Source organism: Lethenteron reissneri, chromosome 54 (genome assembly GCF_015708825.2).
Source record: "Lethenteron reissneri isolate LAM-NWPU_2019-01 chromosome 54, ASM1570882v1, whole genome shotgun sequence".
Lineage (NCBI taxonomy): Eukaryota > Metazoa > Chordata > Hyperoartia > Petromyzontiformes > Petromyzontidae > Lethenteron > Lethenteron reissneri.
In genome coordinates this window covers 1,567,331-1,584,789 of record NC_083832.1, presented here as the reverse complement: position 1 = coordinate 1,584,789, position 17,459 = coordinate 1,567,331, and the positions used below count along the sequence as shown (strand labels likewise).

The 17,459-nt window shown below is 54.2% G+C and overlaps 1 protein-coding gene across 1 annotated transcript in view; it reads left to right on the top strand.

Annotated features, from left to right (window-relative positions):
* Positions 1–17,031: 17,031 nt before the first annotated feature.
* The window catches only part of LOC133356455 (metabotropic glutamate receptor 2-like), a gene marked incomplete at its 3' end in the record, with an annotated part of 28,994 nt that continues 28,566 nt past the window's right edge, over positions 17,032–17,459 (top strand). Inside the window, 1 exon segment of the mRNA XM_061573987.1 lies at positions 17,032–17,337. Within this exon segment, the coding sequence (XP_061429971.1) occupies positions 17,032–17,337 (306 nt within the window).

Sequence of the window (17,459 nt, the reverse complement as noted above, 5' to 3'; positions counted from 1 at the left end):
CGACTCCCATACGCCACCACGCGCTCAACTCCACCTTTCGACTGGGACAACACCGCCCCAATACCAGTGTCACTTGCATCAGTATCCAGAATGAAAGGATGTTCAAAGTCTGGATAATCTAACGTCGGTGCAGTAGCCAGTAAATCGCGCAGGCTCCGAAACGCCGCCTCCTCCGGCGGACCCCAAGCAAATTTGTGTCCCTTCCCAGTAAGGAGATGCAAGGGCCTCGCGATAGTAGCAAAATTCGGAACAAACCTCCGATAATACGAGGCGAACCCCAAAAACCGACGCACATCACCCACCGTGGCCGGGGTTGCCCAATCACGGACACACGCAGTTTTCTCCGGATCCGTGGCCACCCCGTCCGCACTAACAATGTGTCCCAAGTATCGAACGGAGTGTTGCAGTAGGTGACATTTTTTTGGCTTGAATTTCAAATTAGCGGAACGCATTCTGGTGAATACAGCCTCCAACCGCAGTAAATGCTCATCAAATGTGCGGCTGAAGACAATAATATCATCTAAATAAATCAGACATGTCTCCCACTGCAACCCCGTTAATACCAACTCCATCAACCTCTGAAAAGTGGCAGGGGCCGCATTCAACCCCATCGGAAGACAGTTAAATTGGAATAACCCCTGCGGCGTACGGAAAGCAGTCTTTTCTCGCGAGGGCTCGTCAAGGGGGAGCTGCCAGAAGCCCGAAGAGAGATCTAGCGTTGAAAAAAACTTAGCCCCTGACAAGGCGTCGAGAGAATCGTCCATACGCGGCAGGGGATACGCATCTGCCACCGACACTTTATTCAACTTCCGAAAATCCACACAAAATCGCAACTTACCATCCTTCTTTTTAACCAACACAACAGGCGCGCCCCACGGGCTATTAGACGGAGATATAATATCCGCTTTCAACATGTCATCCACTGCCCCTCGAACATGCTCACGCTCAGCCGGACTCATCCGACGCGAGTTCAAGCGGATAGGGGCAGCGTCCCCTGTGTCGATATGATGATAAAGCAGCGAGGTGCGTCCCAAGTCCAAATCGTCCGAGCTAAACACATCCGAATAACTCGATAATAATTTATGAATCGCACAACGCTGCTCGGTGGAAAGGGCCGAATTTTCCCCACATAATTCAGCGATCCAACGATCATCCACCCCTCCATCGTGTAAAACACCACCCACCAGCCCTCCGTCCGGCAGATCACTCTGAGCCGTAAACGCCGTAGTGGCATGTGCCACAACGGTACCAGCCGGCACACACACACTTTCAGTACTCGCATTTAACACCTGCAAAAACGGCCGCTGATCTGGACGGACAATAGTTTGCGCCCCCACTAGCGCCAATCCGCCCGTAACAGCGGCGGACGGCGACAGCAAAATCCCAAAAGCACCCTGCCGACCCGGAACCGGCTTCCGATATCGTAAGGGAATGAGCATCTGCGAGCCAGGTAGAATATCAACCGAAACTTCCGATAACGCCTGCACCTGGGCGACAGGAGCCGGTCGCCCCCAGGCGGACTGTAAAAATGCCAATTTCCGGCCCCCCGGTAGTTCAATGCAATTTTCATTGATTCGAATTAGAATGGGCATCTTAGCCAAAAAATCAGTACCCAACAGGCAAGGAACTGCCAGGGACCTCGAAATTAACACAACGCCCGAGGCCGAGACTCCCCCGATAGAAATGTTAGCGTCCACCTGGCCCACGATGCCCATACTACCCCCGTTTGCAGCGATGCAGGAAGCGTAAGCCGGCCTCACGGCCCCCGGTGGGATGTTCAGAAGATGGAATATCACATCCGAAATAATGGTCGCGGACGCACCGGAATCCACCAAAATGCGTACGTCCACCCCTTGGATCGACCCAGGTACAGTGGACGAACCGGTAGCGGCCGCGACAACCCGCCGAGCCAGCTTACGCCACTGCGTTATCGAGCGACAAGGCACAGATACTGGCCTCCCGTATTCAACAACATCCGCGTCGCACGACAACGGCGATGAGTGAGGTGTCGGGCCTTGCCGGGTGTCTGGTGCGCACCGACTTGCCTGTGCTGGAGGATCTTTCTTTGGAGCGTCCGCTGTCGAGGCCTCCTGCTGGGGCGGACCCGGAACACGGGCCCAACAGTCCCTGGCATAATGGCCCCGACGGCCGCAGCGGAAGCACTCGACGTCGGAGCGGCGCGCAGCGGGCACCCCGTCCCGACGCGGCCGCACCGGCGGCGCAGCCCGCGGCCCCGGCCCGCTTCGGGCCGGCCACGGAGCAGAGGCAGCCGACAACTCCTTCTGGCCGCTCCCATCCGGCACGTACACGGCCTTTGTAGGGTCCCACCCTACGGCACCCCCATCGACGACAGGACCGCCCGTCCACGCCGTGACCTGTTTCCAGCGGCGGAGATTAAACTGGGCGTCCAGACACTTGGCCGCGGCCCGGGACGTGAGCTTTTCGTGACCGCACGCCGGCATAGGAATGCCAAGATCTCGAGACAACTCCAACATCTTCCCCAGGATGAGAGGTTCCAGCAGGTCAGGCTCCGTCTCCGGGTAAGCGGCCATAGCGAGTTCAACACGGTGCCCCTATACGCCACTGGTGATTCCTCAGGTGCGCGTTGCCGTTGCACGAATCGGCGATGGGCGTCATCCGGTGGCTCGTACGCGTCCGCCATTTCGTCGAACACCCCTCGCAGAGTCTTCTTCTTCGCAGCTTTTATGGAGCGAAAAAAACGAACGGACTCATCGTCAAGAAGAGTCGGAAGCACCTCCAGTGCCTCAGCGTCCGTCCACCTTGCTGTACGTACCGCCGCCAAAAATCTACAGGCGAACGCATTCCAATCGCCCCCGATGGAGAATTCTTTGACGGTTGTTAGGTGACGACTGCGACTCCTTGGCTTGCTTCCTTCCGCCGCTGACTCCTCCGGTGGTAAATTCAACAAGGCGTCGCAACGCGGTGTCGACAAGATGGCGGACGACCGTCGCGGCGGTCCCAGAATGGCGGCTTCCCGCTTTCCGTGGTGCGCCACGCCCAAGATGGCGTCTTCGCGCCGCGTGGGCGATGGCGGCGCCATCGAAGACGACCCGGGCTCCTGCCGATCACCACCATCAGCTTCCAACGCCGCCCTTGGCGTAACAAGGTCACACAACTGTGTGATGACGTTTTTGAGAGTTGCCAGTTGCTCCGCCATCTGGGTCCATCTTAAATCATCGTTCTTTAAAGCAGATGGGTCCGACGACGCGGCAACCTCCTCGACACCCGGACTCTCTTGGATCTCTTCCTCTGCCGAAGTCAAGCCGACTGCAGGAGGAAGATCGTCGTCGTCTGAAGATGAAGCCGACGCCGGAGATGGAATATTCTTTTTCCTCAATTGTTTCGCCATGCCGTTTCACTTCTGACTCTAGTGTAATAAAATGACTCAGACGCTTCTCTCTGACTTCGTGTCCTTTATTGGGTTCTTGTCTTCTCCCACACGGCACTCTCTTATAGACACTGTATTTGTAGCCCCCGGCTGCTATCGCTATTGTAGCCTCCTTTCTCTTCCCGCAGACTCTCTGCTTCCTCTTCTGTAACCTCCGTTCTCTCCCTGCAGAATCGCTGCTGACTCCTTATGCAGACCCCCCGCTGCTAACCCTATGTGCAGACCCTCTTGGCTGCTACCAGAGGTGTGGACTCGAGTCATGTGACTTGGACTCGAGTCAGACTCGAGTCATGAATTTGATGACTTGAGACTCGACTTGGACTTGCATAACAATGACTTTGTCCCACCTCTGAGGTGTGGACTCGAGTCATGTGACTTGGACTCGAGTCAGACTCGAGTCATGAATTTGATGACTTGAGACTCGACTTGGACTTGCATAACAATGACTTTGTCCCACCTCTGGCTGCTACTCTGTATGCAGACCCGCTGCTGACTGCAGCCTCCTCGCTGCTTCGGGTCGGTCACCGCTGGCCAACGGTGCCGATCCTCGCTCCCTTGTGTTCGTGGCGATCTCGCCACCCTCCGTGTTCGCCCTTCGTGGCCTCTCTCGTTCCTGGTCCCCCGTCACTCCCTCTCCTCTTCCGGTTCCCCTCCCTCTATAGCTTAACCCCTCTCCCCCCACGTGACCTAACTCCTCCCCTCATGACGTCACCTCCGGAGGGCCGTTTACGCCCGCATTACACTGATGTTACTAATGGGTTTCTTAGCGTTTTCGAGGATGGCGGCGATTTCAGATCTTGCCACGTCTGCTGGGATGTGACCTAAATCTTTGAGGGCTACGTCAACCTGGGCAATGATAACATCCACTGGGATGTGTTTAGGGGTGACTGCAAAGTTCAGCCCTCTAGCTAGTACCGATTTTAGGCTATCGGAAATTGGGCTGTTACTGATTGATGACAATCATGTTAACCTCTAACTTTTTAACGTGTGGATCTGGCTTCTTTTTTGACAGGATGTTGAATTTTGCAATCAGGTTAACTTTGCATTTGGTTGACATTGTCGCGGCAGAAGAAACAGTCATGTTATCTACAAGGTCCCAATCAGATGTGGACATTTGATCTGTTAATGCTAAGTGTGATTGTAAGAGACATTTGTTTAAATTATCAAGTTCAAAACGGAGCAGTCTTATCCTCTCTGAGATTAGCGATTGGGCTGGCTTTGAACAAGATCCATTTAGCGTTAGGAGAAGTGACAGCAGCAGATGTGAGTGTAAATGCGATCAGTATTACCTTGTTGTCGCGGCATCTCGTGAGAAAGGTTAGCGACTCGATCAGGTGAGCCTTCTTCTTCTTTCTAGATTTGAAGCTTTCGTGACTGCAATGATTCATATTCTTAGGTTTTTTCGGTAAAGTCACGTAGGTAAAAACATTAAAAAGTAAAATAAAATAAAAATCACGACGTTTCGGAGGCAACACAAGCTTCCATCTTCAGGTGGTACCGTCACAGCCACGACAGCTGTATCAAGTAAATGAGAGATCGTAGGAGCTACCACTCCGTTTATATACTGGTTGGAGAAGGTGGTGGGGCAAGGGCCGCATACGTTTTATTAATATGGTAAGGTGAGGCTTAAGACTAAGAATAGACTGCATAACAAAGGCTGAGCCTTTGTTTTGGAGAGGTGCGGTTTGTGACTCAACCTGTAACAGGGAGACCACCACTAAACATGGTAAAACTGTGATGGTTGTCTGTCAAATAAGATTGGCAAATAAGTGTAGTTAAATCTTTTTTGCATGGTTAATCACATCTTTCCAATGATTACTCAGTTTGTAACCGTCATCACGGTTGAAATTATGTCTGTGTTTGTATATTTGTATGGCTTCGTGTACAAACCTTTGATGGTAGCCAGGAGTTTTGATTTAAAGCTTTCATGAAACAGCACACGAGCTCGTGTGCTGTTTCATTCAGACTCTGTCGCCTCGACGGACCTGGTTTTTCACCTGAGGACGGCTGCTTGCGTTGTGGCCGAAACGTCGTGAGAATAATTTTATTATGTTTTATTTTTATTATTTTATTACTTCCCTTCTACGTGACTTTACCGAAAGAACCAAGAAGAGGTTGCCAGGAGGTTTGCAGAGAAGCTTGGTCTCAGAAAATACAATTTCATGAGAGCCCACCGAGTTGTAGCAATCATCGGCAACGGCCGAAGAATCAGTTCTGCCGTGTTTCAGATCTGACTTGTGCTCGCGGACACGATCAGAAACATGACGTTTCGTTTCTCCAATGTAGCAATCACCACAAATGCAACTCAATTTGTAGACTCCAGGATACTGTAAGTCAGGAACGACATCCTTCACAGATGGAATCAAATCACGGATTTTATGCACTGTACTGAATCGGACTTGGATCTTATGTTTGTTTAGAATTTTGGAGATCTTTTTGGTCACGCCTGCTATGTATGGCAACGTGATAGTTTTGGTCGGAGTTTCATGTGGCTGTTTCTGTATGGTGGGAGAAACAGCTTGTCTCATTCTTCTGCCTACTTCTGTCTTCTTCTGTCTTCTCCCACCTTCTGCTGCTTGCGTCTTCTTCTTCCGTAATTTGAAACCCCCCAAGCAAAACAACCCCAGAGATGTGAATCTCAAAGTGACGATGTGCCCCGACACGGCACCGATGGAGAGACTCACTGCCACCGTCACTTCCCCTCTTGCGAAGACAGTATTTCTCCTACTCTTCCATTCTGTGGGCCACAAGGCGTCTCGGCAGGGGTGGCAGTCACCCACGATGTACCCCCCCACATGGGGCGATCCTGCCGATCGCTGACAGACTGTCGTGAACGCATTCACGCGGCTGCTGGGTGGACAGGGGTGGCGGTGGAGGAGAATTTAAGATGCCTGCCCCCATTGTTTCTGCTGCCGCGCCGGGAGATGGAATAAAACCGGTGAGCTGGATTCAACTAAAACTAAACTTGAGCTATTTAAGCTATGTTTTTTCCAGGTAAGGTCCCACTGAGCTATGGAGTTATTTTTCAGAAGCGACCTGGCCATCACAAATGACAGCTCAACGAAGTGGCCATATCATCTGCATCATCACGTGGAAATTTATAGCAGCGGCCAAATATTCTAAACGAGTGATGTTGATTGTAAATGCGCAGGGGAAAAACCGGAGCACCCAGAGAAAAATCCAAGCGACCACAGGGAGAGAGAGAGAGAGACACGCAAACTCCAAATATACAGCAGGCCTCAGGGCCAGGATCAAGATCGAAAGCACGACCTCCTGCATACCAGACGAGGGAGTTAACATCTCATCGCAAACGTAGATTGCAAGCCCAGTGCGCAACTCAGTGTCCCATTGCCACCTCCGCAGTGGCCGCTTTCCCCCTCCGCTCTTGAAACCAGATTTCAATATGAACATCAATTATCTGCTTTTATGTTGATGGATCAATACGTGGTGACACCGCGTTTGAAGCACAATGCACGATGTCAAAACAAAAGCCGACTTAGTGGGGGGGAGAGGGGGCATGGTAGTTGGAGGGAAAGCAGAGGGGGGGGGGATCATCTGAAAAAGATAAGATGACGAATTGTTACCGGCATCAAAATCTGGGGAGCAGTGCTTTGAAACTCCCAAAGATACAAAGATGCTGTTAACGAGCAACGCCTCTGAAGGTCGGCACTGTGGCACACGAGGCAGGGGTTGCGTGGCCAGCACCACGCCTGGCCGCCTTTGTCTCCCAAGTGGCGATGTTTACTCATCGCACCATGTACTCATTTGAGGCGGAGGCCCGGAACTGGTTCAGGTAATCGTCACTGGTGTTGGCCGTGAGCGGAAATCGCTCTTCTGCCCTCCGCTGTTGTTGGAGGCGGTCTGCCTCCAACATCGCTGGCACCAATTTTTCACTCAGCTCCACATCCTCCCGTACCGCATTACTGCACCTCTTTTCGAGCCCTTGCCGTGCCCGTTTAGCCCCCTCTATTCGGTCAAACAGAAGTTGCTTGCACACGCGGTGGCTGGGCATGTGGGCGACAACACCCAGCCAAAGCAGCCTCGCCTGCTGGAAGAGATCATTAATTGGAAGGTGTCCAGATCTTTCAAATGATCTGTGATCCCACGTAATACAGTCTGGTTAAATTCAGGATGAATCGTAGGCAAGCCAGCCTGAAGAGTTTCGAACCGGCACAGATGTTCCTTTAAAGGGCTCGGAGTTTCGCAAGCATAGAGAAGGGAGGGCATAACTGTGCCTGAGAATACCCGCAGCTTCGCCTGGAGCGACAGGCGAGGTGGATTCCACACAACGTTGTGCAGCTGATGAAAAGTTAATGCCGCCCGGCTGAGACCTCCACTGCCAAACCATATTGTGCTCTGAAGCGCACTGCCCAGCTACAGAAACGTTTATACTCTCTCCAAACTGCCCCATCACTCATGGAGAGCGGAGGGAATGGAGTATTTGATGGTACAACATACCCAGGCAAATGCTTCGTTTTTGTGGGACTGATGGTAAGGCTCCCATCTCTGAGTAGCATGCTCCAGGTTCAGCAGTAGCGCCTCCAACTACTTCTCAGAGTGAGCAGCAACCACCAGATCATCAGCATACATAACATGGTTAATCAGTAGGGAGCCATCCCTTAACCGCACCCCTACCAGATGGAAATTCTACTGGTACGTCCATCGAGAATTGGGTCACCAATTCTCGATGAGGCGCAGGTCCCCCTTCTTGGGTAGCAGCGAGGCCACTGCTTTCCTGCAGCTCTCACCCTTCTGCAGGCTCTCTGTCAACAGTGGCATTAGTGGAGGGCCAAGCTCATCCCAGAAGGCCACGTGAAACTCAACCGGCAGGCCGTCGATCCCCGGGGCCTTACCAGCTGCGAGCCCTTTCCAGCGATGTGGAGCTCCTGCTGCGGGGTGACGGGGCTGTCCAGACGATCCCGCTCGGGGACTCCTGAGGCAGGGCCCCCGTCCAGTAGCTCCTGAACAGCCTTGTCGTGTATGGTTTCGACGGCGAAAAGTAGCGAGTAGAAATCCCTGGTGGTCTTGGCGATCTGGAAATGTTATTGGTGTTGTCTGGTGCTTTGTTTAAGCGGAAGAAAAACTTAGAGGGAGAGTCCATTTGCGACAGGTGCTGCATCTTTTGCACAAAAAGCATGTACCTGCTCGTCCGTGATGGACCTGAAAAGCCGCTGCTTCTCCAGTAGCGTCTCACCCTGCTGTGTGCCGTGGGATGAGCTCAGCTCCGCCTCTAGCGCCAGCAGCTCGTTCTGCAGTTGGCACGCCACCTCGTTCTTGGCGGTGGCGTGCTGGCTCATGAACTGCTGAGAGAGCCCTGACCTGCGCCTTTGTGTTGTCCCACCATAGCTGGTGGGAGCTGAAGCTGCCTTTGGCAGGCAGCCACTGAGTCACGAGCATCCCTCTGAGTGATGGGTGCTGCAGGGGCAGGGAAACAACTGTAATGAAAGGAAAAGGTGAGAAGGAGCAGAGAGGAGAGGAGTGAGAAAGAGGAGTGATTGTAATGTCTGCAATGAAGCAGAAAATAGGAAGGATGTAATAGAGGGAGGAGGAATGGCGGTGAGAACTCGGGTTACTCGGCAGGCCTATGGCCTGCCGAGTAACGAGTATGTTAAGAGGAGGAAGGGGTACAGAGGTGGGAGACAGCACGACCCTGTGTTGTTGGAGGCACTCACAGTGCTGGAGGAGAGATGATGAGCACTCGATGAAGCTCGGAGAGTGAAAGAGGTCGCCGGGAAGTACAAAAACTCTCTCAGGTGAGTCAACGATGCATATGAAAAACTAGGCCCTCACTAGCAGGTAATGGGAACGCTTGGAGTACGATAGACACACCTTTTATTGCCGCCAGCAGCAACAGCACTGGATGCGATTTCGATACAAAATACAAAGTCACCAGCAACAAATACAAACGCTATAAATCCACGCGCTGTGGCGCTAAATACGTCGCGCACTACACGAAAGAAAAGTCACGTGGTTGTGGTAGTAATCGCGCACGCTACGGTGACGAGCGAGCGCTTCAGAAGGTGAACACGAGGGTGGCGTCCACGCTGGTGCAGAGAGGGGCTTTTCTGGCCCCTGCGTTCGAAGAAGACGCGCTGCACATCACCGGCATGTGAGTGGTACATGGCGTGCTCTAGCCGGAGCCGCGCCTTGAGCAGAGAGAGACAGAGACACAGAGAGAGACAGAGACACATCACCGGCACGTGTGTGGTACATGGCGTGCTCTAGCCGGAGCCGCGCCTTGAGCAGGCCCCTGAAAACTGGAAGCACAGAGCAGCCGTCAGTGTCACCTTTCAGCATTTATTTTCTCGTCTTGTACACCGCCATCTTCGCTTGAGCGCAGACGAAGTTGGTGAGGTCGTGGCGCTTGTGAGCCAGGTAAGGTGAGATAGAGAGAACGTGAGTGAGAGAGAGTGTGAGAAAGTGAAATAGAGAGCGAGGAGAGAGAAGGAGAGAGAGAGAGAGCTCGTCCGTTATCGGATTTGGCTCGACACTCTTGGGGAAGATATGGAGGATGTGGGGAGTTAAGGAAGCTCGGGGTAACACGCCGGGATGAGAGGGGTAATTAATAATTTCATCAGTGGAATTCAAAGAAGACTCAAATTACCGAGGAGGAGGAGGAGGACTCAATGATTACCCAGAAGAAATGCGCCCCTCCGGCCAAAATCGACGCGCCGTGCCTGCGGACATCGACGTACCACTGAGAGAGCGATCGCTCGTGTACGTGCGTATGAATGGGCGTGCGTATACGTGCGTGTCCGTGCATGCACGTGCGTATACGTGTGCGTGTGTGCGCCTTAGTGTGCACGTTGGTGCATGCGTGTGCGCATGCGTGTGTCATGCTATCCCCCGCACACGTACGCGCAGCATCATCATCATGAGCAATTGCAATCGATAAGCCCTGACCTGTCTCTCCTCTAGATAGACTCGGCCTTAAGAAACAAACAAAAAACATTGCCTGCGTGCGCGCGCGGTGAACACTCATTTAATGGCAGTCAACATCTTAATTTATCGAGGAACGCAGAACTTGGGCAATCGTTGGGTAGCGCTGGCTGCTCGTCACCGCGTGGCTGCTGCTGCCTTCCTGCTCCTCGTCTGTGGTTCTTCCTCCTCCTGGTGCCTCTGAGTCGCCCACTCTCTCTTTGAATCTCACCTCTCTCTCTGAGTCGTCCTCTCTCTCTGAGTCGTCCTCTCTCTTTGAATCTCACCTCTCTCTCTGAGTCGTCCTCTCTCTCTGAGTCGCCCTCTCTCTCTGAGTCGCCATCTCTGTGTTTTACAGGGCAGCTGTCCCTGTGCGCTACAATGGCCACTGGGTACGTGGCCTACAAATGGGTATTAGTCTATTTAAATACAATTTCTTACTAGTTTTTTTACGTTACCAGGTAAGGGCCCACTGAGCTACGCAGCTCTTTTTCAGAAACGACCTGTCTAGCACAAATGAGAGCTCAACGACGTGGGCTTCTCATCATCATCATCATCACGTGGACATTTATAGCAGCCAAATACTCTTAAACGCGTGACGTTGATTCTAAATGTGGAGGGAAAACCCGGAGGACCGGGAGATAAATCCGTGTCACCACGGGGAGAGAGAGACACGCAAACTCCAAATATAGAGCAGCAGGCGTCAGGGTCGGGATTGAACCCACGACCTCCTGTATACCAGGCGAGGTAGTTAACATCTGGCCAGTAGGGGGCGATGATTGCTGCGTGGTCTTGCCTAGGGCACCCCAGTGATAGCTGTCAATGTACACCACAAGGTGACTAGGCACCTGGGCATTACTCTTTTCGTATTATCTTATTTTAAATTAAAAGAGCGCCTTAGTAATAGGGTTTTTCCCCTTTTTTGGCAACAAACTGATTTTTATTACAAGGATTCGTGTTTGCATTAACCACAATATTTGCAGTTAAAATGCAAACAAAAAACACACTGATAATAAATGCATTGTCCTTGAAACTGATTGGTCTACAGCAGAGACAGCTTTCTTTTGAGCGTCGTCTTAATTTGTGCTCGACCAGATGACGCCAAAAGGCGTACAGCTCAAAGACAATGCACTATCAAAGTAATGAGCGCTAGGGTAAGCATCTACATCATTAGACCTCCTTTGCCAGTACCAAAATATAATAATAGGTGCTGGCAAAGGAGGCAAAGGAGGTCTAATGATGTAGAGCGCCTTAGCTCAAGACGCTTTCCATCGTTAGTTTGGCAGCAGTGGCACAATCAGAATCAGTGTTTATACCCTGAGGAATCCTTTTCTGCTTCCACGCGTTTGTGATGCTGGGTGTTCCGCTGCCCTTGCCCACCTCCACCACGCCGCTTTGTCCTGCGCCATCTCTCTTTCCGCTCCTCGAGCCACTGTGTCCGATCGCACCGCATCGCCCCCCCCCTCACCTCTTCTTCTGCCTTCCTCTTGATCTATTTCCTTCTCCTTGCATCACTTGCACCTTCTGACCCACGTAATTTGCTTGCTGTCTCTCCACATTGACCGAACCACACCAGAGCCTTTTCTCTCTCCCATCTTCTCTGTGATTTCTACCACCTTGAGTCTTCCTCTCACTCCTTCATTTCTAACCCTGTCCTTCCTTGTCGAACCCAGCATCCACCGCAACATCCTCATCTCTGTGACTCTCGTAGCTTGGTCCTCCCTCTTTATTGTGCCCCAGCAGCACTCGGCCCCATACAACAGCACCGGCCTCACCACTGTCTTGAACTATATACTCACTACGCTATATACTACTACACTACACTATACACTACACACTTTTGCCTCCAACCAAACCGGGACCCTCTTATCGCACACCACACGGGTCATCTCTCGCCATTCCAGCCATCCAGCCGTTGTTCTCGTTCTCACCTCTCCTTCTAGTGACCCATCAGCACCACATCGTTGTTGCACGCAGACACTTTAACTCGTTCGTCTTCCTTAACTGGTCACTTCCGATTTGCAATCCGTTGAGCCACCAGGAATCCGTTGAGCTATAAAGCTCTTTGACTCACGCATTTCCAACGGAATGATGTAGATGGCAAGGGGCAGTATGCAAGGGCCGAGGAACGAGTGACCACATCAGGGGGCACACGTGGGGATGTCACGAGAGGGCTACGGGGGAGGGACGGGACGGAGTGGAGGGGCGAGGGGAGGGAAGAGGGAAGGGAACGGGCGATGGAGGAGAGGTTGAGGATTTAAGAGAGGAGCGGAATGAGGTGACGGAGGGAGACTGCTTCATGTACAGGGGTCGTAGATTCTAATGGTCGGTGGGAGGGTGAGCGGTGGGGGGGGTGTGAGCAGTGGTGGGGGGGGGGGTGTGAATGGTGGTGGGGGTCGGGTGAGCGGTGGTGGGGAGGGGTGAGCGGTGTGGAGGGTGAGCGGTAGGTGGGGGTGAGCGGTGGTGGAGGAGGGGAGGGGCGGGTGAGCAGTGGTGGGGAGGGGTGAGCGGGTGGGGGTGAGCGGTAGTTGTGGGTGAGCGGTGGTGGGGGGGGGGGCGGGTGAGTGGTGGTGAGGGGGTGAGTGAGCGGTGCGGGGGGTGTGGGAGGTGAGCTGTGGGGTTGGGGGGGTGTGCGGTGGCGGTGCATGGTGGGAGGCACGTGCCTTGCGTGACCTCCGTACGACCGCGTGACCTCGACGTGCTCCGTCGATCGCCGTCACCGTTCGATCGCAGCCACTCCACATTACGGGTTCGAGGAAATTCCCAGCGAAAAGTCTCCCCCAGTAACCCCTCCGCCTTTCCCCCTCCCCCATCTCCACCCTCGCTCTCCCTGTCTCTCTGGAGAAGCATTTATTATTTATTTATATCGAGGAACGCGACCGCTGGCCTCGCCGTTGTCATCGTCGCCGAGGGGGCTCCGGTGAGACGCCCCCCCGAGATCTTTCATCATTTTCAAGCCAAAATTCACTGGGGCTCTGATTCTTTTTTGTTAAGTAATGCACACGCACACGCACACGTACACACACACACACGCACACGTACAAAGATAAAGATCCCCCGTACACATACCTACACACACATGCACGCACACACACGCACGCACACACGCACATGTACACACATACGTGCACACACACACACATACGTGCACACACACACACATGCACACGTACACACACACACACGCACACACACACGCACACACACACGCACACACGCACACGTACACACAGGCACGCACACACGCATGCACACACACGCATGCACACGCACACACACACGCCCTATATTATATTTACTACAAAAATGGGGGTGGGGGGGTGTGTTGCGAGCCGTGACGCCCAAAGAAACCCGATGCCCGGCCCCGAACAACTCCAAAGCGACGCTGCGGAATCAGCGGAGAGAGATCTTCCATCCTCCTCCTCGTCGGAGGCCTCTCTCGTCCCAAGGAGTGCCCAGTGCTCTCTCTCTCCAAGAGACAGAAAGAGGAGAGGGCGGAAGAGGCAAGGGAGAGGTGACAGAGAGTGTGAGAGAGAGAGAGAGAGGGAAATGAGAGAGAGGCAAGGGATGGAGAGAGGGGGGGCACATAAAGCATAGCATTGAAAAAAAAATGATGAACGAATCAAGTGCCGACTACACCGAGCATCTTCTTGTTTCCTCTGATCGGAATAAAAAGAGAGGTGAGAGAGAGGAGAGAGGCCAGTGAGAGAGAGAGGCAAGATATAGAGATAAGTGAGAGAGAGGAGAGAATCAAGGTGTAAGAGAGAGCGGTGAGAGAGAGGCAAGAGAGAGAGCCCACGGCACCGTCACCACCAACGCCTCCTGACGCGCGTCACCGACACGTCCACGGAGTGTCGGTCCTGCGATAAAGTGGAGACGGTGGCGCACCAATACGTGGAGTGCAAGAGCCTGGACTTGGCGTTCAAGGTCCTGAGAAACATCCTCCTAAGATTCAGCCTCCACTTCTCCCCAACGGTCCTCATCTTTAGATACCCAAATGGCGACCGACCCCAACATCTTCAGGGGCTGGTCAACGTGCTCGTCGCTACGCCAAGCTCGCCATGTACAGGGCGAGGAAGGTGGCCCTGGAGGGGAAACGTCCGGCCAGCAGCCTGGGCATCTTCCGCGCTCTGGTCGGAGCCAGGGTGTGTGGGCTGGAGTTCCGCCATGCGCGTCTGACCCACGCCGTGCCGGCCTTCAAGGAGCAGTGGGCGCTGGAGGAGGCCGTGTGCTCGGTGGCAGATGACGGGGAGCTCTGCATGCAGTTATGCGCTACCCGTCGGAGGCCGTAAGACTGCGAAAAGAGCTGGGTGCAGATGCAGCACTTGTCATAGTAAAAGTAAATAAATTATATCTATAACATAGAAAACAGGGGGAACATAGACATCGAGTAGGGAGAGAGGGGGTAGAGAGAGAGGGGAGGGGTAGAGAGAGGGGGTAGAGAGAGGGGGTAGAGAGAGGGGGTAGAGAGAGGGGGTAGAGAGAGGGGGTAGAGAGAGAGAGAGGGAAGGGGTAAGAAGGAGGAGAGCAGAGCGTGAAATCTTCAGTGAAATCTTTCATTTAAAAAAGGGGGGGGAGCACATAAAGCAAAGCATTGAAAAAAAACGAAAAAAACTAAATGATGAACGAAGCAAAGTTCCGACTAGACCGAGCATCTTCTTGTTTCCTCTGATCGTAAAAAAGAGAGGTGAGAGAGAGGTGAGACAGAGAATAGAGGCAAGGGAGAGAGAGGGGTGAGAGAGAGGCAACAGAGAGAGATGAGACGTAGCCATGCAGCCAGCGGAGAAGATTGGGGGATGGGGCTGCATCATTATCCGTGATTTCTCTCCTCGCCCGATGATGACACTTCACCATCATTCACCGGAACGACCAGCAACCCCCAATTTCGGGAGAAAAAAAATCTTCCAAATGGGAATTACGAGCGTCGTTATTATTATTGTAACTTTTTTCTGGTGGTTACGGGTATAAAATAATGATTTTCTAAACATCAGCTACCTTCTCCTGTAGGGTGGTTGCGGTGTGGCTTGTTTGTTTACGACGTCGCTAGTCAACTGGTGGCCTCGGCGAGGCCACTCTGCAGGAGAACGGGGCCACCTGCCGAACCACACAAAGGCAAAGGACCCCCTGTAGCCCGTGCAGGCTGTGGTGGCAAGTGCTGTTCGCGACTACCAGCGCCTATGAGGGCCTCCATGGCGCACGAAACGGGGGTGGGTGGCCACCACCGCGCCCGGCCGTCTTTGCCTCCCGAGTGGTGATGTTTACTGCGCACCGGACCAGGTACTCATTTGAGGCTGAGTCGACCTAGGCGAGGACCCAGAACCTTTTCAGACAATCGTCACCGGTGTTGGTGGCCGAGAGCGGGAATCGAAACTCGGGTCACCGGGTTCGTACTCAGCGCAGCGCTAACCGTTCCCCCACCGCTCTCCCCTCCAACAACAACACGCACACACACACATGCGAGTGCAGCAGCCTCAGCAGCACCGTACGTACGCTTCATCTCGGCCTTATCGTGACCAACAGCTCGGCAGAACTGGACGCGAGCGGCCGCCGTTGTGTCGTTGGGCACCACCCGAGGCTCGAGAAAATGCGGCCGTTCCGACTGTCGCGTCCTTAGCTTTGGGTCGTGTTGCTGCTGCTGCTGTTTGTTGTTTGTTGTTGTTCGTTGTTGTTTGTTGTTGGTGCTCGTGTACCACTTGCCAACGCAGCAGCAGCAGTCTGGCCTTTGCACCTGATTGGCTTTACAAGTGTCGGACATTTCACTTTACCCAGCCCTCTATTTAAGATCGACACAGGAGGAGGATTTCGCCGCAACTCTGTGGCTGTCGCCTGATGATGTTGCTCGTTGTTGTAATTACCGGCGTAACACCACGGTACTCGAATAGTAACTGTTGTGGTTTGTTTACTCTCCAACGCACAACCGGTGCAGTGCTGAACTAATTGGCATTTGTTTGTTTACGTGTCAAAACCTTACTAGTTATATTCACGCGATCTAACCCAGTAACCTCGATGATGAGCAGCAGTCTCATCGACTCACGATAATCGCGGCCAATCAACTGAGCAGTCAATCACTTCAAGTAATTGCCCACCAACCAACCAATCAAAGCCATCGATCGCTCGCTCGCTCGCCCCGCTCGCTCCGTCAATCAGACGACCGCTGCCTTCGCAGGTGGACCTCAGCGGACGCTGTCCGGGCGCCGGGACGATGACGACCACCACGACGACCACGACGACGATGGTGATGACGATGCTGATCTACCACCTCCAGATCGGCGGAATCCCCGACGCATCCGCACACACCACCACCACCAGCAACACCGGCACCACAACCTCGGCGCTCACCACGAGCCTGCTCACCATGACCCTCACCCTGCTCACCTTGAGCTCGCCGTGCGGGTTTGCCGCCGCCGCCCGGACCACCGGGTCCACCACCCGCCACCACCGGCGCCACCGCCGGCGCCGCCCGGGCGGCCGCCGGTGCCGCCAGGGCCACCGCCGCGGCCGCCGGTGCCGGGAGGGCCACCGGCGGTGCCACCAGGGCCACCGCCCCCGGTACCGCCGGTGCCGCCAGGGCTACCGCCGCAGCCGCTGGTGCCGGGAGGGCCACTGCCGGGGCCGGCAGTGCCGGGAGGGCCACCGCCGGTGCCGGGAGGGCCACCGCTGGTGCCACCAGTACCGCCAGGGCCACCGCCGGGGCCGGCGCAAAGATGACGCCGGGCGCGGGCGGTGAATCCGCCTCGTCCGCTTTGTCCGGCAAGAAGGTGGCGAGGATCGAGGGGGAGCTCATCCTGGGGGGGATCTTCCCCGTCCACGAGAGGGGCCCCGGCGGCGGCTCCGGCGGCACCGGCGGCGGAGACTGCGGCCCCATCAGCTTCGGCCGCGGCATCCAGAGGATGGAGGCGATGATGTTCGCCATCGACGACATCAACCGCAGCGCCCGCGTGCTGCCCGGCGTGCGCCTGGGGGCGCGCGTCCTCGACTCTTGCCTCACGGATACGTACGCACTCGAGCAGGTGAGTGGAGGAATGAGGAGTTGTGCGGTGAGGTACGCGCTCGAGCAGGTGAGCAGAGAAGTTATGGTGAGTTTGGTGAGGTATACACTCGAGCAGGTGAGCGGAGGGGTGCGGAGTGGTGC